Raw genomic sequence first — 25,498 nt, 5'->3', positions numbered from 1 at the left:
AAACTATAAAACTGGACGGGAGTGCACGTCCTCACATCTTGCAGCGCTTTAGAAAACTGCGAACTTCTTAACGCATGATGAGAGAGCGCCTATGTACTAGTGATTATGCCACCGGTAAAAAGAAATAATCAAACAAACAAACAAAAAACAGTCTATATAGAATAAACATATGCAAACACCGACTTCGCATTAATGATGCACCAGCTGCGGCGCAGAAGACAAGTCTCACAGGACAAACCAGGTTGGTCTGTGAAGCTTGTTCTTCTGCAGCAGCTTCTTGCTCTGCTCCCCCTCGCTCCTGCAAGGAAAGTAGACACCGGTCCAAAGAACACGCCTCCCCTCCTTCCTCCACAGAGACGGAGCTTTCTCCCTCTTTAAACCATGATCTGGCTCCCAGTCTTCCTCGGCGCATGTTTCCCCTCTGAGCTTGCTCATGTCATGACACAGTGCAGCGAAGGATCGAAGTGGTCCCGTCTAACGTCACGGGAACTCCAAAGCCGAGGACTCTTCTCCAGTGCTTTCAGTTTGGTTACATGAAATATGCTATGTTCGCAGGACTGCACTGTTCTTTTTCTGCTGCACTTTGTTTTGATTTTGGCAGCTGGCCACGAAGGAATCGTCTCTGGCAGTTTCCTCTCCTTCTTTGCAGAACAAGGTCAGTGTGCTGTGGTGCACTTCTGTGCATGACCCGATGGAGTGCATGACTAAAAGAGTTTGTACTGTTAAATGCATATCAATATCAATATGCACTAAAAGTAAAATGTATAATCTATGTTTCAACTCTGTTCTGTAGGTCAGTTGTCAGAGTCCGATCCATCTATTGTCCACCCAGTAAAAACCAGCGCTGATGGAGGGTTCATCTCCCACTCTTTGTCTCACCACTTCAAGGGTGGAAGAATCAGGCGTGACGTGCAGTCCCATTCTCCAGAGAGACAGGTTTACTACAAGGTCATCTTCAAGGGAAAAACTTTAATGTTCAATTTGACTGCAAACAATCACCTGGTTTCAAATGACTACATCCTGGAGAGGAGAGATGGCAGTGCCAACAGGACCGAGCACCGTCTTTCTGATGGCAATTCCTGCCACCTTCTTGGCACTGTGGAAACCTCTGATGTGCGAGGAACTGCTGCTATCAGCACCTGCAGTGGGCTGGTAAGGTGTTCCGGTGTTTTATGGTGGTAACAGTGAAAAAAGGTCAGTTTTAACCGCACTCTCATTCATCAGATTGAGCTCATATCTTCAGGGTGGACACATGGACCTGTGAGGTTTAGGCACCCCTTCCATCTGACAGTGCTCTGTCTGTTAGTTCACTCTTCAAAGACTTCCTGCCACTATTTGCAGAAGACTGCTGCAGACCTGCTGACAGCTGCTGCTTCTCAGACAGCCATGAGACCCTTTGTAGTCTCATGGCTTCGTTGTAGTTCAGATGTTCTCCTCTTTACTTTCACTCATTCACTCACTCACTCACTCACTCACTCACTCACTCACTCACTCATACGCTCACTAACTCACTCACTCACTCACTCACTCATAAATTTACATGATCATCTGTTCCTTCAGAGACACTTCCCAAATGCCATCTGGATGTGAGAAAGCTTCAGTAATAGAATTTGGCACATTCTTGTGTGTGAGTGGTGCAGTAAAGTTTGACAGACAGCGAGAGAGAGGATGAAATAGAGCCAAACTCTGTGTCCTGTGAATGTGTGCTCTTTTTTTTTTTAACTTATAAGATGTGAACATGTCTGGAGAAATTTGTGGTTTACTGATTTCTGAGCGTTTGAGTTTTAATCCATTTATTCGGCACATAAACTTATTTCACTTATTTCACTCTTTGGGGTTTTTAAGCACGGTTTACACAATATTACTATATTTTGAAATAGCTCAAAAGTAAGAGGATGTCAAAGAGAAGGAACTTCCCTGCTTTTGAAATGAAAGGATGTGTCCGTGTCACTTTTAGTCACAAAGAATGTTTCAGTGTTCATGTTTGATTGTCTCACAGCAGGAATTCCACTCCTGCAGGGTCTTGCCTCCTGCCTCTGTGTTATGTGTGTGTGGCTTGCACTGCATGTTTACACAGTTCATTTATAACATGTGACTCAGAATGAGTCCAGAATGACAATCAGAGCAGCACCACAGTTTACATTTGACCCATTTCACAAACTCTCAAGTCATCTTAGAAGGAAAAATGTGTTGTGTCACTCTAAATTCCACTTACCCACAACCTCATGTGTTCTGGGGATTTTCCTGCAATGCTGAATACTCCATTTTATCCCTTCACTCCAACCTGCCAGGGAACCTACTATGATTTATTACAGTGATTTTCTGTTCTGTAAAAGGAGGTTTATAGCTGCTAAAACCAAACAGAGACCACTAAACAGCAAGACTCAGCCAGACAGATGTGGGAGTGAAATCCTGCCAGCTGCTGCAGAGATTATTCACCCTCATGAGACAAGTAGAAGTGGAATACTTACAAATAGATATTCAAGATAATTATTTGTTAATGTAGCTCAAAGCATGGGTTTCATGCTTTGCATGAGCAAGAAGCACAGAAAAGGAGAAAAATGCTTTATATAAGACATGATAAGCATTTACAGATGCTTTATGAAGATTTGGAATATATTTTTGACTTTATTTTTGTAATCAAACCCATCATTGATTCCTGATTTTAATTAAAATAGTCACAGTTTCTTCCATAATAAATGACTTACAGTTAAGTTACTTGACTAATATTTGACTGGTAGTAAGCTGGCAACAGAGCAGCATTCTTCATTGCTATAAGGTCACAGTGTTGCTGCTATTACATTAACACCTCCACATCCTGTGCAATTTTAACATCCTGCAATCTGATTGCAAACCAAGGGTCTAGTTGCTCAAACAAATAAATCTTTGCATTACATTATGTCTTTGCAGCATGCAGGTACCCCTTCACTTTTAGTGTTTACTGTGCACATGGAGCCATAAAGTGGATGGCAAACGGGTAGAAAATGCTTTCACTGTTCTTTTTTGTTTCTATGGGAAAACCATTAATTTAGGCAGACCAAAAGCTTTCTCAGCGGAGACTCTTCTGATCCCTGAGGCCCAACGCGAAACAAGAACGTGCAAGTTCAGACCTATTATATTGGTATTTTTCCCCCGCTTAAATGCATGTTTCTCCCACCATGCAGATGAAAAATTACAATAATGTCTTTGACCTCTCAGGAAGAAATGAGCTCACAGGTAGAATTATCTCACGGTTTAAAGAAACTGAGAAGCAAGTGTAGGGAAACCAAGAGTTACTGATAAACAGCTAAGAATAAATGCAAGTTTGTTTGCTAGAAAATTGTTGTGAGTAATCATATTGCAGTAATGAGCACCATCTGACCCCACCTCTCCTTTTGTCCAACTAATCACTGCTGAGTCCACAGGCTGTATAACAGAGACTTTATTTCAGACCTAGTTGGCCAGTATTTGGAAACCCACAGAAGCAGGAAACAGGAGTAAAGCAGTTCCACATGGCTGATGTATTTAGAACAGAGACCTGTGTTATGGTAACCTCCCCTGGCTCATCCACCTCACACCCAAACATGCTTCCTCAAAGAAGGGGGATTATTGGAGAAGTGGGGGAACGAGGGCGAAGAGGTGGTGAAAGTGTGGAGCGATCTCAAGTTTGACGCTGTTGGCACAGCATTCAGGATTTAATTTTTCGACATTCGTTGCTTTGTTAAAATGGAAAACAAAGTCCTAGTGGATGTCTTTTAAAGTTTTCTTTGGTAGTTGAGCCAGAGGTATCACAAAAGATCTGTGTCTGGTAATTTAAGGATCACAAGTAACACCATAACCATACTGTCTAAGCAAATCCACACAGGCTGTGTTTTTCAGTAGAACCGCATTTGGTATGCACATCATGCAGAGCAATGGCCTCAGTGTTTGGAAGGGTCTGCCTGTAGCATTCCTGCCTGGTTGATCTGCACTCCACCTGCCTTTGTCTGCTGGAACTGACTTGAGGTTTCCCACAGGGATGCATACAGGAGACTACAGAAAAGTAGGCTAGCAAACATTACAACACGACTGCCCCTTACATGCCATATTTATTTTTATATAATCTGTATTTGTCTTGCAGAAACACGATACAAATGCAAAAGCAAAGATATGATAATATATTATCTCAGACACACAGTGTTTGTGTGAGATATAGAGAAACAGCAAAATCAGCTTGGTGCTCTCTGCGCAGGGCCTTTGGGAAGCCTTCCCAGCTGACTGTAGATATATCACCCTGCATGCCTTGTAGATGAGACCACCGCAGCTCTGGGAACTCTGGCTGAAGGCCACACTCTGAGTCTGTCCTCTTTGACCTTTATCAAAATTGTGTTTATTTTGAGTTTGAACAAAAATAACCAAACTTCAGACATAAAGAGACGAGGTTTGCTTAGTATTTGCAACACTGTTCCTCTTGTAATGAGAGAAAAACAATTCTGAGTGGCTTAATTGTATCCTACAAAGCTAGTCCTCCAGTTTGTGGAGCACTAGCAATTTCATTGCAACATATGGATTAAGGTAATCTTTTCAGAGATCTGTAGTTCCTGAACTCCCTGAAATGAGCAATAGGATATTCAGTCAGTGACTTTTTTCTTCTTCTAAGAAACAGATGTAAAACTTGTCAGGATAACCCAGAAAGCTGAAGAGCGTAGAACTACAGTAAACAGTGGGGTAGATCCCCAGAACCACAACGAGCCAGACCGTAAACACTGCATGGCCTAATTTTTCACATCTGCCTTTGGCTGGTCAAACAATTTGAAAAAATCCAAGAATCGCATTCACGTTTAAGTCAGCTCTGTGATATTTTTTTCAGTTTATTTACTTTTTGCTCATTTGCAGTGAAGAATAAGATCATCTCTTTGCTCAGCTGCACTGATGCAGACTCTCTTCTTTCCAGTTGACTGTTGAAAGACTCATTATCATATGTCTGTCAGTCTGTGTTTTGTGAGTTAATTTAGTGAAGGGGGGGCGGGCTCATCTTGGATCCGTCTGGGCATGTTTGGACTCAGCTTGATTTAAAAAACATACAAACACTCACACAGTCACTTTAATTTAAACAACTTGCAGCTTGCATATATGCTTATAAAGGAAAAACTCAACAGATTTGCATTTTATGTCTGATTGCATGCATATACTGTAAGTTTTCATGTCTTCACCTTTGTTTTTTTAGGCTTTGTTTCTATGTGTGTGCTCATGAGTAGAGCTCACTGAGTAGCAAGTAAATAACCAGCACCAGTAAGAACATGCACAGCATACTTAGGAAGAAGTTGTATTACTGCAGCAGCTGACAGAGAATGTGCCTGAGGGAAGGAGAAAGGTTCATATTCAGATCTGTTCACTAATGATAGCTTCCACCCAGATGGAAATGACTGTGAAATGACCTATTTTAGCAGGTTTTAAAAGGGGAACACCTACCCTCTCACCTTTTTAGTGCAGGAATTGTAGGAACACTATCCTTCTTGGTGATTTATTGTCAGGCTCTTAAATGCAGTGACACAAAAGTATGCTTGATAGGCTTTTTGTTTCAGTCACAGTCTGAGAATGCCCGACATTAGACAAGAGACTTAAAGTAGCATTAAGTCTTTGGCATTATTTGGGGATAAAAGATAATCTTTTTATTCTTTATTACTGTTTGGATTTGTGACTGAGTAGAATACAAAGGCCTTTATAACCGAGTGTAGATTTGCCCCCAGATCTAAACTTTTACCCTTGCTCAAACATTTTTTTTTACTCAATGCATTTATTCTATCAATGTATTATTTTCCACAGAGAGGTTTCTTCTCCTTGCCAGAGGGACACTATTTTATAGAACCCGTCCAGAAATCTTCTGATGATCATACAGGGAGTCCAGAGCCCCACATTGTCTATCCAAGAGTTTCTACACAAAGTCAAAGAAAAAAAAGGAGCCTTGAGTCCAAAAAGACGCCCAGTTCCTGTGGAGTTCGAGGTGTGTATCAGAATTCAGAGTCAGTGAGTGGTGTGTTTGTGAGTATTCTGCTGCAGCTGTTTGTGTAATCATACATGAGCCTTTTTTTTTTTTCTTCCTCTGGCTGCCCCTGTGTCAAGAAAGATAAGCCACCAGTGGACTGCAAATAATGTCTTCCATTATTCATGCTTTAGATGCTCCAGCTGACTCCATCCAGGTGGAGAGGGAGAGGGAGGAATGGGAGAGGGAGCATCGGAGAGGAGAGGACCAGAGTCAGGCGCGTTCACAGCGCTCAGTCAGTAGAGAGCGTTGGGTGGAGACCATGGTGGTGGCTGACTCAAAACTCATCCAATACCATGGCAGCAATAATGTGGAGTCATACATCTTCACAATCATGAATATGGTGATGGGTTTGAATTAACTTTTAACTTGATGCTGCAATCAGCCATTCTTAGTTGATGCCAGGATACAGTTTTTAAAGCTTTGTGCAGTGAATGTTCTTTGTGTTAACAGGTGGCTGGGATCTTTCATGATGCCAGTATTGGGAATGCCATTCATGTCATCTTAGTGCGCCTCATTTTGCTTCATGGAGAGGAGGTACGCCTCATCTGAAGAAACCTTAATGTGCTTTTGTAACATTTTGTTTGGCAATGCTTTGCACTAAATGTGGAACAAGAAAAGCAGACATGCATTTGTGAAAAACCAGGTATCTCAGTGATACTGTTAAAGCTTGCTGTGCAAACTGAACTCACTTTCCAGGTTAGTGGCTGGACAAACTGTGAAACTAATTAAAATTGACAACATTTAAGAAGAATCCAGAACAAAACCATTTTAAATCAGTCAAACATAATGTTTTCTACAATTTACATAGTTTTCAAATGTGTAATAAGGAATTCTGATATGTAATAAGTATGTAATAAGCACAAGACATGCATTAACACATATCAGTTCTTTAATATGTGGCCTCCCACTCTTCCTCAGGCTGAGGATCTCTAAAGCTCTAAGTTACTTCTTTACACCTCATAGTACACTCTGAGATCTGAAAGTATTGAAAACAAATAGAAAGAACAATTTTATTAAGCATTTAAGTTATTTGTTAACTGTTCTGCAGCTAAAGTTTAAAAAAAAAAACCCTCAAGCATGTTGAATTATTTGTTTGATTGTGCTCGTTGTTGCAGAAAGGGTTGAAAATTGTTCACCATGCAGACACCACCTTGGCTAGTTTCTGTGCTTGGCAGAAAAATCTAAATCCCCAGAGTGACACACACCCGGCTCATCATGATGTGGCTGTGCTGATTACCAGGCAAGTGGCGCACAAATATCCATGCATACACTGGTGCTCTCAATAGCATATGTGAAATGTTTACTTGCCCTTTTTCTGGTGGCTATTAAGCATGTATACAGATGGTTTGCTTGTGTCTCCCCCTTCAGGAAAGACATCTGTGCTGGAATGAATCAGCCCTGTGAGACTCTGGGTCTGTCTCATCTGTCTGGGATGTGTCAACCCCACCGCAGCTGCAACATCAATGAGGATTCGGGCCTACCTGTCGCCTTTACAGTAGCTCATGAAATGGGCCACAGGTCAATATGTGTGTGCATGAATGTGGATTTGTAATTACTGTGAAATACTAGAGTATCATAACAAAGAAAGCATATGTAGTTCCTGTGATCAGTTGCTATCTAGAATGTACAGCTGTGTCATAAAATCTCCTACCATTAGCTCATCGGCCCATTGGTGAATTGGCTGTGGAATGACTAAGTTTCTAATAACCAGCCATAAAAGGGACGGATACCTGAGAATCCTGTTGCGGTGTAGATCATGTAATAACACTAAAAGTGGATGGACAGAGGTATCGGGTTTGTTTCTAACTTTAAAGAGACACAGAAAATGATTTTCTCTCAAGCTTAGTTGACTCAGTCAGAGGAGGCTTTAACTATAAAATGAGAGTTGTTCCAGGTCCTATTTGTGGTTAGTATTTGGTTTCTTGCCATGTTCAACTTCTGTTAAGCGCCATTAACCTCAGCAGCTGGGCTGATGTCAAACCACATCATATAATATACATGTTATGTAATGGTCTTCACATTATCCTGTTTGTGCAGTAATTTAAAGCGCTTTTCCACTTTGTACTGACGTGAAATTCTAGAGTAAGCATTATATGTACACAAACAAAAGTCAGTCAAATGGCTTCAAAAATGACCGATTTCAAATTTGGAAACAAATGCGTTACAGGGTTGGGACTCGGCGAGCTGTGATATCTCCATTATAGCAGTGTGAGCCATAAAGACCATCTATCCTTGTAAAACACCTCTCTGCGTAATCACATTCTCATGAATATTAATGCTGATTGTGTTTGAACACAGCTTTGGAATTCATCACGATGGCCAGGGGAACGACTGCGAGCTGGAGGGGAGGCATCCGTTTATCATGTCCAGACAGCTGATGTATGACAGCTCGCCTCTCACTTGGTCTTCCTGCTCCAAAGAATACATCACACGCTTCCTTGAGTAAGCCTGAATACTTTATTCTAAAGCCGTTAACAACAAGTGGTTAGCTTCATACCTGTTTGTATTTGTCAGTGTAATGTGCGTGAATTTCCATGCATTTTTGAGGAAATGGGCGACTACATTGGCAGCTGCATGAAGATTAAACAGATATGCTGATGTGGATTTGTATGGAGGTTGTGAAAATGATCCAAAACACATATTGGGTGTGGTGTGTGTGTGTGTGTTGTGGGGAGGGGAGGCGTGGGGCGGGGTGCTATTAAAACAAACATGCAGTAAATTATGGCAAGCTTAGTGAAGCAAAGAACTGAAGCCAGGAAATTATGTAAATGGCAGAAAAACAAGATGAGCCTAAAGCAGCATTTAGAGGGTGGCAAATCTTGCACAAGTAGCTGCAAAGCTGTTTTCACAGATGAACTCTGGACAATGTGGGAGGATCAGGTCCTGGCATTGTTAGCACTTGTCCTTTCATACAACAAGAAGCGTGGAAGTCAAACGCATATCCAGTGCTGGAAAACCTCAGTTTGATTTAAATGATGGTGCTGCCTGATTAAAGCATGCAGATTTTCTTTTTGCCTCATAGCCATCACACCCTTTATCCCTTTCTCCTTTCCTAAAAGGTCCCATTGAATATCACATCTTTGTTTCTCTGTCTTAGCCGTGGTTGGGGTTTCTGTCTGGATGATCGTCCTTCCAAGAGGGACTTAACTACCCCGCTGGCACGCCTCGGCGTCCGCTACACCACACACCACCAGTGCCAGCTTCAGTATGGACCAAATGCTACCTTCTGCGCTGAGGTTGATGTGAGTATTGTATATATCCTGAAACATGAATGACAGAAATCTTGTGGAAAACAGTTCTTTCTCATTGTTTTTGGGTTATGTGTTTCTTTCAGAATGTTTGTCAGATTCTTTGGTGTTCAGTGAACGGTTCTTGCCGCTCTAAGCTGGATTCGCCCATAGACGGTACTCGCTGTGGACCAGAGAAGGTGAATTCTGATACTTGCCTTGTTGGGTCTGGGTGTCATTTCTCTGGGGAAAATGACGGGTATGAGCAGCATCATGAGGGTGGTACTGTCACAAAGACATCAGCATTATCTTTTACTAGTGGTATTTGAGTTATATCACCTTTTTGTCTTGTTTTTTTTATTCAGTGGTGTATCTCAGGAGAGTGTGTGATTGTGGGTAAACTCCCAGAGACAGTGAATGGAGGCTGGGGACAGTGGAGTACCTGGTCTTACTGCACCAGGACCTGCGGTATTGGAGTTCAGTCAGCAGAGAGGGAATGTAACAACCCCAAGTAAAAGATTACTGTAACACCATGACGCACATTTGAACTATTTTTCACACTGTGTGGCTACATACTTCATATTTTTTTGCAGTTCGTTGGTTTATTCTGCAACAAAAATCCTGATTACATGGTTTACTCACAAGTCTGCTGCCCTTTTCCACAGACCTGAGTTTGGGGGCAAGTACTGTACCGGTGAAAGAAAGCGCTACCGCACCTGTAACACAAAACCCTGTCAGAATAATATACCAACTTTTCGAGAGATGCTGTGCAGTGAGTTTGATACTGTGCCTTACCACAACGAGCTCTACCAGTGGATCCCTGTGGCAAACTCATGTAAGTGGCTAAAGCCTTAAATACACAGTAAACTACCAAAGATAATTAGATGCACACTGTGCTAGTAGCGCTTCTGCTCTCTTCTCCCTGCTGTAAACCCAGTAGCTCTCAAACTGTAGGGAGTAGAGCCACTGCAGGTAGCATGAAAACAACCAGGTTAAAAATATGAAGTAAAGTTAAGTTGAAAAAAAAAGCCATTTTTACAGGAAAAATAAACAACTTTGCTGATGATGTGTGCAAAAGACTTGAGCTACCCTTCATTTCTTTATATTTTGCTCATTCTTGTCACTTTTTAAAGTGCTCTTAAGCAGTAGTTCTCCAGGCTTTCTGAAGGTCTTTCAAAGTTTGGCTTTCAGTTCAGTCCTTATACCTGACCATTATCAGAGGAATGTGTTTGTTAAACTGCTTAATACTGACCTATGAATCATTCAAGGTGCCTAACTCAGCACTGTGTCTACACATGACAGACAAATTAGCAAAGAACCAATTTTAAGTTGTACCTTTAGGCACTTTGGTACTTGCAGCCTGGCACAAAAACAGTAATAATATATAATAGCAATAATAATGTGTTCACAATTCTTTAGATGAAATATCATTGATAACACAGTTTGACAGGCATAAAATAGTATTTTAGCACCAGCGAGGTGGTTCCTAGAGAGCTATTAGCTGAAAACATGGCATATCTTGGCATGGCGTGAAGTGTGTACTTAAAAAATTTGAGGAAATGGGAAAAGTGCAGGACAAAAGAAGAAGTGACAGACCTTTAAAAAAAAAAACCCATCTACAGCTGATGAACAGTATCTGAAAGGCACGTCCTTTAGAAAGAGTAACATATCCAGTAAAGACCTGACACAGGTCCGAGATAAGCATCTGGGCATTCAGTTGATCCATCTACTCAGTAGAAGGGTGGCTGTCAAAGGAAAGGAATCAGGGAGTAAAGGCTGAGGTATGCCAAATTATGCAAGAACTGGACAGAAAATCAGTGACTACAGGTCTTACGTAGTGAAGAATCCAAATCAGTATGTATGGAGGAGGTCAGGAGGGAAGTACAACAGTGAGTGTCTATGGCCATCTGTAAAACACGGTGAAGGCTCTGTTATGGTGTTTCAGCCAGTGGTGTTGGAAATCTGGTCAAAATTGATGAAATTATAAATGCAGAAAAGTACCAACAGATTTTCATCCACCATGTAATGCCATCTAGAAAGCATCTGAATTGCAGCAGCCTCATTTTTCAGCATGACAATGATCCCAAACACACTGATAATGGCGCTCAACTTTATTGAAGCAGTGTAGGATCATCTTGACAGAGAACGAAAGGCAGCCAGCATCCAAAGAAGAGCTTTGAATGTGCTTCAAGAAGCCCGGAGAACTGTTCCTGAAGACTACTTAAAAATTTACAAGAAAGCTGCCTAAGAGATCAGACTGTGGTGAAGAATAAAGCTGGTCATACCAAATATTGACTTTCAAGCTCATTAGAATTGTTCAAGCTCTGTTTTCACCTTATCCATGTATGTTCATGTTTCAGTAAATTTCTGCAGCTATTTCCCATTTTCCTTGCAAAATATAAAGAAATGAAGGGTGGTTCAAGACATTTGCACAGTACAGTATATTTTACTAAAACTGAACTTCCTTTTTTAGAACCACTGGAAAATCAGTGGATGCAATTGTATGTGCTAAACAACAGGGGGCAGCATTTACACTTAAAAGTTCACACTGATGCAGCGACCAACACTGTATCTCAGGAGGGGCACAGTACTGTCCTACCAAATGTGTGTCCTTTTTTTTGTATTCAGATCAGTTTTATTATAGTCAATTACTATCCTTTGAATTTTACAATATTGCCAATCTCATTGTACATCCTGTATAATGACAATAAAGGCATTCTATTGTAATATGTTCCATCTCACCATCATCCTCAGTAAATCCCTGTGAGCTCCACTGTCGTCCAGTCAGCCAGTATTTTTCTGAGAAGATGTTTGACACCGTGACAGACGGAACACCGTGCTTCATGAACAACAAGTCCAGAAACATCTGCGTTAACGGCGTGTGCAAGGTAGTGTGGCTGGGTAAGAGACAAATAGAGACTGGGGAGGGTTGTAGTGAAGGATGCTGATACACTGCAGAGTTACTAAAGTATTAAAGAGGCAGATTTTTCTGGAAAAACCTGCACTGGATTGTAATGTGTTTTCTTTTTTATTTTAATGTGTTGTGTGTGTGTCTTTTGTCTGTAGGAGGTTGGCTGCGACTACGCCATAGACTCAAACGCAGTGGAGGATCGTTGCGGAGTCTGTTTGGGCGACGGCACAAGCTGTGAGACAGTTTATAAGTCATTTGATGAAGAAGAGGGCTTTGGTGAGTGCAACACGGAGCATTTGAGCAGCTGGAAACAAATTAAATTATCTCAACATAAGAAATCATGCCATGACAAAATTGTGTTGTAACGCAAAACAGACAACCTATTAATGAGGAAAGACTTTGATGTACCCACTTGGAAGAGTGTGAAAACACAGAGAAATCAAAGATGTCTACAGGCACAAAGTCATTTGAGGACAGTTCATTACCATTACACCATTGTGTTGTTTCTTTGTTGTCATGGCAGCCATTTTGTCCACACTGTGCAGCTGTTTGTCCTGCTGTACTTGGTTGGTGTTATGTGCGTGTGCATGCATGTGTAGCTGCAGGCCCATGTTTGCATTTGCCTAAAGATACACATCTTTTGTTGCTTTTACTGCGCTTGGAAAAGTATAACTCACCCGCCAAATCAACATACCGCAAAGATAGATTCATAGAAAAGAGGCTCTAAAACAATAAGAAAGTTCCCCTCCTTTCTCTCTTCTCGCTCTCTTTCTGTGTGTGTTTGCCCTGCAATGCATCCTTTCCAGATAACCAGCCCAGATGTGTAAGACTTCAAAAGGCTTAGACCAAGGGCAAACCTCCCCCTCCTTTCACAAACACACACCTTCCCACAAACATCATTAAACTCCTGAGACCCTCTCACTGCTGCTTTCGTCCTCCCCCATCCAGCCCCCCCATCTACACAATAAAAAACAGAGACAGGGCAGTGCCCCCCACGCTGAATGCGCACATATACAGTCACACACACACACACACACACACACATGCCAACCACCCCCACAGACGTGGCCCACCCTCTATTAAAGATCAGAGAGAAACTGTCTGGTAGTCTGGATGTGAGTGTGGCAGCAGCCATGGTGGGCCATCCATTATTCTGCTGTGACTCTGACTCCCCTCCTGAATCTCCCAGGGTACGTGGATGTGGGTGTAATACCTGAGGGGGCACGGGACATCCTGATAAAGGAAGTGGTGGAGGCAGGAAACTTCCTGGCTCTGAGAAGCGTGGGGTCAGACGAGTACTTTCTCAACGGGAACTATATCATCCAGTGGAATGGGGAGTATGAGGCCGGTGAGACGACATTCTTCTATGAGCGCAGCGGGAACATGGAGAACCTCACTGCTCCTGGACCTACCAAGCAGCCAGTCATGCTTCAGGTAGGTCATCATATTACAGAGGTTAAACATGTTTGATAGGTATAGAAATCAGTAGAGAAGTAAACAAAGTTCCCTGCACTTCATTGCAACCCACATACTTTAGGAAAAATAATTAAATCTCTCTGAGAACCTCTCTGCTTACAAGCAGAAGATGCAGGAGTTCAAAGTCATATTGATGAGGTGGTGAATGAAGTCTTTAAATTTAGAAGGGTACCCATTATTCATGTGGCTGTTCAGTTGCTGTTTCAGGAGAAGAATCCAGGTATAAAGTACGAGTACACCATTAAGAAGACCAAAGAAACAGAAAATGAGATCCTTGAACCTATTTACAGATGGAGACAAGGGGCATGGACAGACTGCAGCACCACCTGCGGCTTAGGTCCGAGTTACATTTCACTAAAACAATTTTATTTCTTTATTCTCCCATACCACAATTTTAGTAGGAGGATTTAAGGATTTTTGATAGGATCACGATTTTCCTTCTGGATTTTGGCCTTTTTTTAGGTGAGCAACACCAGCCCGTGCGCTGTTTTGAGGTGGATGTGGGCGTAGTGGATGAGTCTCTGTGTGACCCGGACAGCCGTCCAGAAGACAGACACCGGAAGTGTAAGAATATGGATTGTCCTGCAAGGTCTGTATCCTCAAATTGTAATTTTTATTCATTTATTTTTTTTGCAGTCAGTACTCTTAAGACTATCAGTTACCTTCTTTTATAACTTTATCCTTATAGCCTTGGTTTACACTTAACCCGTCCTGTTACACTGTGTTTGATTATAATAATTACAAACAGTGAACATAAAGTAACGTTTTGTAATAACTAAAATGTGTTTGAATCGAAAGCTGTTCAGATTTATAGTTTTATTTTCTTTGATCAAAGAGGTGAAGAAAAAAAAGAATCACCAGTTTTAGACAAGATTTTATTTAAGTTTGCTTATTTTCAAAGTTTTGCTGATTCAGTTAAATAACGAAGGAAAGGAATTTTTCAGATTTTGATACTGAAGCTCAGGTTTTATTAATACTATAAAACATTCTGAAAGATACGCAGCTCTGTTCTCTGTGTGAGAAAGATAACAATGTTATTGACTTGCCGTGCATTCCCCATTTATTTGTTTATTTATTGCCAGTGGTCTCTTTATTCACCTTCTTTTCCTTTCTAAATCTTTGCCCTCAGGTGGTGGGTTGGGGGTTGGCAGCAGTGTACAACCACCTGTGGCTCAGATGGGCTGAGGAAACGAACGGTTCTCTGTGTCCGCACAGTTTTCGGAGAAGAAAGAGTGCTCCACCCGGTGGAATGCAAGCATCTCCTAAAACCAAAGCCTGTGGTGCCGTGCAACAGGGATGTACCCTGTGGACAGGAGTGGGCTGCTGGCAGCTGGGAAGAAGTAAGCCTTTTTCTATTTGCTTTTGACTTGAATCTTAAACATTGCAGATTTTCATAGCATGCATCTCCCCGACTGTAAAACTTTCATTCCTAAGGTTATGCCTTCTTTGTGTTCTCTTTTATTTATTTATTTATTTTTTGCAGTGCCCTGTCACATGCGGAGGAGGTGTTCGCTCCCGCATAGTCACCTGCGCGCTGGCACCCAAAAAGACCTGTGACCCCTCAACTAAACCTAGGTCCAGATCACTGTGTGGCTTGCAGAGCTGCCCTAACTCAAGCCTTCATAGACGGCCCGGGGCCCCCCCTAAATACCGCCACACAAACGTGCCTAAGATTCACTCCACTAAGCATCCTGGTTCTCCATCATGGAATCCCATTATCACCACGGCCACAGCTGCACCTACAGCTGCTATCACTACAAGCAGCAAGCAAATTACAACTGCTCCCATCCCTACCACGAGCTCCCTTTCAACCCCTGAAATAATAAACACAGATGATCATGACTTTAATAATATGATAAGGAAAAATGAGGATAAGAGAAGGAAGGTTTTCCCAGCTAAATCCAAACATGCTGAAAAGGATGAGAAAGAGATGGAGGAAGAAGAGGAAGGCAGCACTCCAAATGTGGTCCTGTTCACCCCAGAATACAATTATGTTGCTGATCGGACAACAGAGGAGGAGAGGATTATTGATCTAGATGTTTTTACCACAGCTTCATCACTGAGAAATCCTGTTAAATTGACCACAACAGCACCACACTCACACATCACACCCACTCCCCAAGCAAGTCCTCTTACAGTGCACAAAACCAGAGAACCTACCACATCTACATACTCCACCCCACACACCAGCACTGAAAGGTGGGCAAAAACCACTTACTTTTTACACAACCCCCACACCACCTCACAGATTAATCTCCTCTGGACACACCAGGTCCCGCTGACCACTCCCATGCACAAGAACCACTCAATCACATCAAAAACTGGTTTCCAAACAAAACCAGCAGCTTCTACACTGGCAAGCAAACTATCCACCACTGCAGCATTGCCACAGCCCACATTAAAGATGAATAAAATGAAGAAGCTTGTAACCAGTTCTGTATCTCGTGCTAAAAAGCCTACGTCCAGGGACAAAGGTAGTCGCTCCAAGAGCCAAAAGCAGCGATCAGGACATCACAAGAACAGCTCAGAAAGTGACAGAAGCAGCCCGATGCCCACGGAGCCCGTCACCATCAGTGTATTCTGGGTTGTAGGAAACTGGAGTGAGGTGGGTAGATATTTTATGAGCACGCTCCTGCTCTCTAACTACAGGCTTGATGTTAATGGTAATGTCGAGGCAGAAAATATTGTTTTATAATGTGCAAGCTCCATTTTAAAAAATATCAAATATGAGTTTTAACCAGTAAACTCTCCTCCTTCCTCAGTGTTCAACGACATGCGGGATCGGAGCAATATGGAGGACAGTCAAGTGCAGCTCCCAGAATGATGAGGACTGTGCCAACGTGAAGAGACCTGAGCCTGCTCGTACATGTCACCTGCAGCCCTGTGCCACCTGGCAAAGTGGCAGCTGGAGCAAGGTGAGTAACGTTAGAGTTTCTCTAGTCACTGAATCTGATAATTGCACTTCTTACTTATTAAATACGCTTAATACTTAATTATACTTGCACTCATTGTCTATTACTTTTCCAGATGATGAATTTGGTTCAATCTGATTCAATTCTTGCTTGCCAATTGTTTATGACTTATTTCTTGTATTATAATTTTCTCCACAGTGTCCGGATGTTTGTGCGGTGGTGGGAAGGAGGTACCGTGATGTCCAGTGTGTTGATTCTCAGAGTAAACGTCCTCTGAGACCTTTTCATTGTCAAGCTCTGTCCAGCAGACCCCTTAGCACCTTAATTTGTCCCCACAAGCCCTGTATGAGCTGGAGTGCATCACCCTGGGGACCGGTAGGAAAAGCATGCACTCACATTTCCATACATGTCACATCTGCTATCATGCTTATAAAAAACTGGAATGTTTATCTTTTTCATCTTGAGCTGTGACCGTACAGTACCTTGGACTTAATCTGCCTCCGTTTCGAAATTTGTACCCTTAAATTCAACACTTTATGGGCACGAGCCTTGTGAACCTGAGTCTTTAATCTTTAAAATTATTATCACTGTTTCTTAAGCTGCCTGTTTTTTTTTTTGTTTGTTTGTTTGTTTGTTTTTTTAAGATTTTGTTAACTGCTCTGATGTGAATGGATCGAAAACGCTTTGTGTTTCATCTTACACATTTCATCCTGTTTTATAGGAACCATTTCCAGTAATAACCAAGGAGGAAATTGCAACTGTCTTTGTCTCTACAAATTTGTAGATTTTGTCATGTTGGTGTCCCTTACACTCCCCTCCAAAGGTATTAAAACAGTGAGGCCAATCCCTTTATTTTTGCTGTAGACTGAAAACATTTGGGTTTGACATTAAAAGATGAACAAAGATCAGCATCTCAGCTTTTATTTCCACATATTTACATCTGGATCTGATTCACAGTTCAGAAGATAGCATGTTATGTCTGAACCCACCTGTTTTTTTTGTGAGCAAAAGTGTTGAACTGGACTGACAGGTGTGTTTTGTTACCCAGGTGTGTCCTGTTACATTGATTATTCAAACAATAAATAGCGCTGATTGTCAATGCTCACTTTCAGATTTGGGTTTTGCCTCTGCAGATTGTGCGTTTATAGTTTATACAGTAACTAACATGAAAACCAGAGAGCTGTCTATGGCCGAAAAACAACTGTGAAGCTGAGAGAAGATGGAAAATCAATCAGAGCCATCAGACAAACATTGGCTATAACCAGTACAACCATTTGGAATGTCCTGAAGAAGAAAGTTGTCACTGGTGTACTAACAGATGTTGAACAGACCAAAGAAAACAAAACAGAAAAGAAAAGAAAACAGCAGTCGATGACAGAAACACTGTAAGTGCTGTAAAGAAAGACCTTAAAACAGCTGTTAGTGACATCAGCAACAACCTCCACAGGGCAGGAGTGAAGGTATCACAGTCTGCTGTTCACAGAAGACTTCATGAACCAAAGTACAGAGGCTTCATCAGAAGATGCAAACCACTAATTAGCAAGAAGAACAGGACGGACAGGCTGGAATTTGCCAAGAAGTACAGAGACAAGTCTCAGAAAGTCTGGGACAAAGTTTTATGGACTGATGAGACAAAGATGAACCGTTACCAAGGTGATGGAAAGACTAAAGTTTGGAGAAAGAAAGGATCTGCTCAGGATCCCAAACATACGAGCTCATCTGTGAAACACGGTGGAGGTAATGTCATGGCTTGGGCTTGCATGGCTTCTTCTAGGACGGGCTCACTAATCTTCATCGATGATGTCACACATGATGGCAGCAGTACAATGAACTCAGAAGTTCACAGAAACATTTTGTCTGTCAATTTAAAGAAAGATGCAACCAAACTGATTGAACTGTTTGGGAGATCCTTCATCAAGCAGCAAGATAATGATCCAAAACACACCAACAATACAAAGGAGTTCATCAGGAGCAGGAAGTGGAAGGTTTTAGACTTAAACCCTAGAGAGCATTTTACCTGCTAAAGAGGAGACTGAAGGGAGTAACCCCCCCAAACAAACAGCAACTGAAAGAGGCTGCTGTGAAAGCCTGAAAAAGCACCAAAAAAGAAGAATGCAAAAGTTTAGTGATGTCAGTGAGTCACAGGCTTGATGCATTTATTGCAAGCAAAGGATTTGAAACTAAATATTAAGTCTTATTCTCTTTAATCTAGTTTAAGTTTATCTGTTTCAGTACTTTTGAAAAATGGGTGAGTTCAGACAAAAGGTGCTATCTTCTGACCTGTGTGTCAGATCCAGATGTAAATACCTGGAAATTAAACCTGAGGTGTTGATCTTTTGTCTCATATTCATCTTTTAATGTCAAACCCAAATGTTTTCAGTCTACTGCAAAAATAAAGGGACTGGCCTCACTGTTTCAATACTTTTGGAGGGGAGTGTGCGCTGCTGATGCAGATATGGGTAGAATAGATTTTATTGCCATCTAGGAGAAAGCAGATTCACCCCTTTGAATCCTTTTGCTTCCCTCAGTGTTCTGGCAGCTGTGACAAAGGTGTCAGAGAGCGACTGGTGTACTGCCCTGAGCCTCATCGCTGTAGCAACACACTGAGGCCAAACAGCACAGAGTCGTGCAGTTTAAAACCGTGTACTCGGTGGAAGACTGAGGACTGGGAGAAGGTCAGCTGCACTTTGCACATTCAAGGAATTTTTAAATGCTTCTGTGCTATTTTAATTTATATTAATTAGGTTTAAAACAGCCATAGATGTAGACTGAACTATAGCTTTGTATGTTGTTTTGTGTAAATTTGCAGTGCTCTGTAAGTTGTGGTGGGGGCCAGCAACAGCGTGCCATCAACTGTGTAAGCGAGAAGGATTTGGCTATAATGCCAAACAGCCTCTGTGAGACGATTTCCAAACCAGAAACACTCAGGAAGTGTAATATGCAGGAATGCAAGACAAACAAAGGTTTGTATGCCAAAGTCAATGACTTGGATGGAGATTAGAAAAGCAGATTACCTGTTAAAACATACATGCAATTTCCATTACGTTTTGCCTTTTTTTTTTTTTTCTTCAGGGAGGATGTGTCTTAGTCAAAATCACTCTAATTAAATTTTACATTTGTGTGGTTTCAAAGTATTTGGCCTCAAGTTGTGTTCCTTCTTATGCAGGTCCAGTCTGCAAGAAAAACACCATGTCCTCTCGCTTCTGTGACAAGCTGAAGCTGTTGGGTCGCTGCTCTCTCAGGTCGGTTCAGAAACAGTGTTGTGCCACCTGTGGGACATAGCCAGGGCTCAATGCATCCTAACCAGAATACTTACTGTATCCTCCTGAATCACTCCTATAAAGCCATGCCATCCACAGAGGAAGAGACCAAAGTGTTAATGAGCTCTTCAACAATCAACACAAGTGAACCTGGGTTAACTATAACTTTTTTTTTTTTTTTAACACATATTTGGGGTTTTGTAACTTTTTTTTGCTTGGAAACTCAGCAAGAAAACAAGCCAAAGCACTGATGGTGAAAACACATTTGGACTGATACAAATATTAGAGATGTTCGGTGTCAGAAGAAATGCTTAAGGTATACAATTTGAAATATTGTTAAATTTATTACATTTAATATTTTTTTAAGGGCATCGTGCAAAATTTGCCACACAGTGAATGCTTCTTAAAATAAAATAACTTAGTCAGTACATACTTAACAGAAAAAAATTTTAAAATCTAAATTACTGATTTAAAAGATAATTCAGAAGCACAATTCAGATGTTACACACTGTACACCTACAAATTTTTCACACATGAACTTGGTTGCAGTCATTGTCTGAAGTTGTCCTTTCTCACACAAACATTATGGAGACAGACAGTGACCTGCACTATTCATGCACAGGCTTAATTGAACATCATGTGGACTTTGTACTGTGGAGCTGGTGAGGTAAAGACACTTTAATGTCTTTTCATTTTAATTCGCTCACGCACAACTGCCGTGGGTAATTTCTAGAAACATTCAGGCTTGCAGTTCATGTGTGAAAACAGCTTAAGTTGATTTATACTTTTCACATATTAATTTCTTTTCTTTTCCTGCTTGAACATGCATTTTTGTTCTGAGCTGGCACTGGATGTTTACATTATCATTGGTACATGTGCCTTCTGCTTTAGTCATTGTTGTTACAATTTTAAACAATAATTAAATCAGCTACAGCATTTGCACGATCCTGCAGACAAACCTGTGGTGCTCCTCGTCTGGTGTGAGATTTACCAATGAGAAAGAGGTGTTGCAGGTCATCCCTCTCAGGTCATTCTAAAGTTGGCCACTGTGTTTAATGTGATGTTGTACAGGCATTAGCATTGCCATGCACAGGGTGTGTCACCTTGACTGATTTGTCCTTAGCATGGCTCCATCAATAAATGTGACGATAAACAATATTTGTAATGAAATTGCTTTGTTTTTGTTTGTTTTATTTTTACTTTCAGCATGTTGGTATGCTGTTGTCAGACTTGTCTGGGAGAGTTTCATTCCATCCAAACCTTTATAAGATTCATTATCTTGTTCAGGTTGGATGCCAGAAACATCTATTTGTAAATTTACAAGTAAAAATAAGAATATTAAAACCCAATTCAGCCTTCAGGACCATTCTTTCCATAACTGACTTCTGCTTTGGGACCTTTTGCGTTGACAAGGTCATTCTCACCTGAAAGCACCACATGCTGATGGATGTATAACACCTAAATCAGCAGCGCCAAGCTCTGTTTCAGGGATTGGGTTCAGCTGGCCCAGATTTACTGGGCTCCTCTGTGCCAGATAACTTGACACGAATGGACTTTGCCCTGCTATGAGCACCATGCGGATGTCATTCAAGCCAGAGACCATGAGTTAGTCAGCAGTAATGGAAGGAGTAACACAATACAGGGTCAGTGTGGAGCATTGTGCCCTAAAATCCGCAAGTGTGTGTGTGTGTGTGTGTGTGTGTGTGTGTGTGTGTGTGTGTGTGTGTGTGTGTGTGTGTGTGTGTGTGTGTGTGTGTGTGTGTGTGTTTTCATGATGAAGCAAACCGCCATCGTTGTATTACCCAACCACATGTTTTGCTTGATTTGCAGAGTTTCACACTGCATAAGCAGCTGACCTCAAAGTCAGGAAATAACTCAAAATGTCAGATTTGATGGTGATTGTGAGCTCCTTTGCATGAGATAAAATAAAAAAAAAATATTGTGGAGCTTATTTATGATTTTTACTTATGACATCAGTTTTCTAATGTAGTAGTTTTCATCAAAGCATTCTTTCATTTTTCATGCAGGAGTACGGTCTTTTTACTAATCTAATTATTACTTAAGTGACTGGCCTGGCACAGCTCATTTTCAGCTGTTTTTAAGGGAACATAAGTGTCTGATCAATGTTTTTTCATTAAAAAGGGAAAAATGTTAATGAAATTACTCTCAAAGGCCTGTGTTCTACAGCTATGGTTGTGGTTTTGGATTAAAAACTCTAATGTTTACTGCATCATTGGCTGATTTTTCCAGACGTTCTCAGCACAGTACCAACAGTAGCAAACAGATTTTGCATCCAAAGCTTTGGGGCATGTTACAGTGATGGTTAGAACATGTATGGTAGTAAGTGCATAATACTTTGTATAGAAAGTGCATTAGATGGCTTGGGGTCAGTCACCATTCCTGAATAAAAGGTGTTCAGATTCAGAATTTCTATGTGCCAACCCTTAGCTGTTAAAATACCAGGTATGCTGAGTAATCATAAAGAAAATATTGCATGCATTTTAGTAAATATTTGGAGGCCGCAAGGGAGAATTAGGCTCCCAAGCACAATGTAAAGTTATAATTCACAGGCAAACAAGTGGAAAAAAAAAATCCTCTTTGAATCTGAAGTCACTCAAATGCGAGACTCTGCGCTTGAAGCCTCAGTGTCAGCATTTCAGTCACTACCATGCTGTGTGTTTGGAGCCATGGGTGCCTTGCAGAGATGCGCATCCCTGCTAAATTGCAGTTTTCGGCACAGTTTTTTTCTTTTTTTTTTAAACCAGTTGAGTAATCTTTAATCTGATGAGAATATCTGCTTTTTGCTAGTCTTGTAAGTACCTAACAATGCAAAGTATTTAAATATTTAAAATCCAAGATTATACCTAACATAAATTATTATTGATACTGTTGACTTGCAACTTTGTACACAGTAAAAGAACAGCTGCTAAGGTGTAAACTGAATGGCATTATTGTTTGGCACTGTACCCCTCAGTATTATAAAAAGCTTAGCACTGTCACTCCATGTAGTCCTGCAAAAGTCAGAGGATATCTCTGTATGGATCAGCTGGTCCAGTGACTGACCTGTAAATAAACTCCTGTGATCTGCTGAAACTGACACTTGGTTTCAGCAGAGGAGGATGATGTAAGTTGTGTTCATGACCAGGAAGATAACATGACAAATATCTATCACTGTAAAGCAGGAAACAGCAACCTCATCTTGTAGGCTACCAGATACCCCCCCAAACACAACAGCCAGGAAGACATGAAATATTTACATTTGGTGACTAAGGGGAAAAACAAGGCCTCCAGGATGAGCTGGGCAAATGTTAGCGAGTGATCTGCTTGGAACGTGAAGCAACACATTTTCCTGTGATCTATGAAAAGCTATCATTAAAGGAGAATGTTTCTTTAATCTAATCGCTTAGCCCTCAAATCCCAGTGTAAACCCAAGCAAAGGCTTGAGGACGAAGGCAGTTCTGTGTAATCCCTACACCAACTGGCTGCTTTCAAAGGAAGAAGTCCAGTCTGGTGGCTTTCATCTGGACCCCATCAGGTTGCATGTCCCCAGGCAGTTAGACTGGTATCCCTGTACCAGGCGTGTTCCTTTATTAAAGCCTTGGCCTCCTCTGACCCAGCTCACACAGTGCAGGCCCCAGAGAATACAGACAGACAGACACATGCACACACGGTTCCCACAGGCCAGTGTGGTTGTTTGTGAGTTGTGTGTTTAATTCCTTCATGGACCACATATGGACTTTAGCTTTAGTAACTGAGAGTGCGGTGCTTTTCTTTGTAAAACATCTGCTTAATGATAGTGTACCAAAGAGGATGGGTCATTATACTCACAGCGAGGCCAAGTAAAATCAGGGACACATGATATGAATAAGGCACATTTCCACAGTGGAACTTGTTAATGTGATACAGAGAAACAGATTGAACTGTACTCAGCCCACAATCCACCTGCCACAGGGGTCATAATTACAGGAACACGAGCCAGAATGTGACTTCAGCAATCTGAAACTAAGATGAAATTGCTCCACTTGGCATGCAAGACAAAATGAGAGCCTCAATTTTTATATTTGACTTACAAGATAACTGCTATGTCAAAATAAATGCAAAGTTTTAGAAACAATCTGACAATTTTTTTTAGTCGTGTTGGTCAACATAATTAATTATTGAACCTAATCAAACTAGATTTAGGATGATGGCTTCACGGGAAGAGAAAGTCGTGTCAGCAAAAGCATTTTCAGAACTTTTCGGGTGCAGCTCTGTGACCTGTCGCAAACTTATTAAGTGTAAAGTGGCTGCACAAGACTTTAAGCATATTTTTGGAGCTGGATAATTGTTTTGCAAAGTGAAACAAAGTACTTTTTTTTTTTTTTTTAGTTAAATAAAAGTTATAATCAGATTTAAGTAGCTTAATATGGGCAAGTTGTAAAATCCAGAAATATTCAGAGCACCTGCAATAAACATACTCAGCATGTAGAATGAATAATGCAATTACCTTCAAAAGAATAGGAAGTAAAAAAATATATTTGCATCGAAAATAGAACACAGAAAAAGCAGAACATAGCGCAACACAGAAATACTTGAATGAAAGTACATGTAAATACAAGTACACTAAACCCTCACTTCATGAAATTACTTCAGTAAATGATTTCATCCAGTGGTGCATTCATTGTTCAGCTGATTTTGCTCTTCTGCACTCTCAGCATTAAGTAACTCAGTGTAATCTCTTTAGCCTAAAACGGATCACAGGGTAACTCACAAACATACACAAAACACCATAAGCTGCAACAGGAATTTCACAGAATGGTCAAATATAGCTGCATGTTTAGTTAAAAATGCATGAAACTATTAAAGTAAAAGAAAAAACACTCAGTGTATCCAATAAAATGCTTTTACAGCTAAATTTGGTTTTGGCGATGTTATAAATGAAGCACTAAACATCAGTATTTAGTTTTTAAGCCCATGAAGCTCCCATGTGATAATATTGCAGCTACAATTAATGATATTTCTGCCATACCCAAAAGTAATCTGCTGAATGGTCAACAAGGTACTAAATATGTCACTTTGTTCCTTGTACTTCCCTGTGTGTGAATGCGAAGCCCCCAAAAAATCTGAGTCAAGAGTAACTGCCGCCCGATGTGCTTTCTTGGGATGGAAAAAAAAGACCTGGATTATGTGAAAATGTTACAATTACATGCTAAAAGGAATAAAGGGAAACTTTTCCATGTGTGTCACCTTGATTCATTTTTCTTTTTGGCATTTGGAGCTGTGTGAAATCAAATCTCCACTAATGCGTATAAATTTCCGGCATTTGCCTTTATTGTAATTATGTTTTGATTTCTGAGAACAGTGTAAAAACACAGCTAGAGCCGCGGCCTGTAGGGAAGGATCAGAAGCACATTTGTCTCTTCTATTGTTTCATGTCTTGAACTTTGAAATGCAATTCAGTGAGATAGATCTATAAAGATAAAACTGAGCGCTAAAGCTGTAGAGCAAGAAGGGGAGACGAGTCCATCTCCAGGCCCTGCAAATCTCATTTATATTGCGTTTAGCAGGAGGGAAAAAAAAACAAAAACAGACAGGCATGGTTGTGTTTACAAAGAATTTGCTCCTTGGCCTCTAAAGAAATCCTGCAAATCTTGTGAGTCTGTCAACATCATTTGAAGCCTGCATCCCTCTGAGGCATCCACGGATCACACTCGTACGTGTACCGCCGG

General features: G+C 41.1%; 1 protein-coding gene across 1 annotated transcript; it reads left to right on the top strand.

Annotated features, from left to right (window-relative positions):
* The first annotated feature begins 385 nt into the window (after positions 1-385).
* Positions 386-21,496, top strand: LOC115786362 (A disintegrin and metalloproteinase with thrombospondin motifs 12-like). Its single transcript, XM_030738487.1, has 24 exons — positions 386-655; positions 794-1,152; positions 5,785-5,962; positions 6,136-6,344; positions 6,455-6,538; positions 7,120-7,244; positions 7,373-7,522; positions 8,303-8,446; positions 9,102-9,246; positions 9,339-9,431; positions 9,597-9,742; positions 9,897-10,066; positions 11,986-12,119; positions 12,298-12,418; positions 13,332-13,576; positions 13,814-13,955; positions 14,081-14,207; positions 14,748-14,958; positions 15,102-16,223; positions 16,381-16,533; positions 16,729-16,905; positions 19,059-19,205; positions 19,340-19,493; positions 19,697-21,496. The coding sequence occupies exons 1-24, from the start codon at positions 541-543 to the stop codon at positions 19,810-19,812; spliced, it is 4,767 nt and encodes a 1,588-aa protein (XP_030594347.1). The 5' UTR covers positions 386-540; the 3' UTR covers positions 19,813-21,496.
* Positions 21,497-25,498: the final 4,002 nt, after the last annotated feature.

Source organism: Archocentrus centrarchus, chromosome 9 (assembly GCF_007364275.1).
Source record: "Archocentrus centrarchus isolate MPI-CPG fArcCen1 chromosome 9, fArcCen1, whole genome shotgun sequence".
Classification (NCBI taxonomy): Eukaryota; Metazoa; Chordata; class Actinopteri; order Cichliformes; family Cichlidae; genus Archocentrus; species Archocentrus centrarchus.
Note: the sequence above shows the minus strand (reverse complement) of the source record. Positions and strands in the feature narration are given on the sequence as shown.

Bases quoted from the DNA above. Each gene is read 5' to 3' on its own strand.
- LOC115786362 (XM_030738487.1), top strand. From the start codon at position 541: ATGCTATGTTCGCAGGACTGCACTGTTCTTTTTCTGCTGCACTTTGTT. The intron at 9,247-9,338 runs GTGAGTATTGTA...TGTTTCTTTCAG, and splicing joins CCTTCTGCGCTGAGGTTGAT to AATGTTTGTCAGATTCTTTG. The intron at 12,120-12,297 runs GTAGTGTGGCTG...TTTTGTCTGTAG, and splicing joins GCGTTAACGGCGTGTGCAAG to GAGGTTGGCTGCGACTACGC.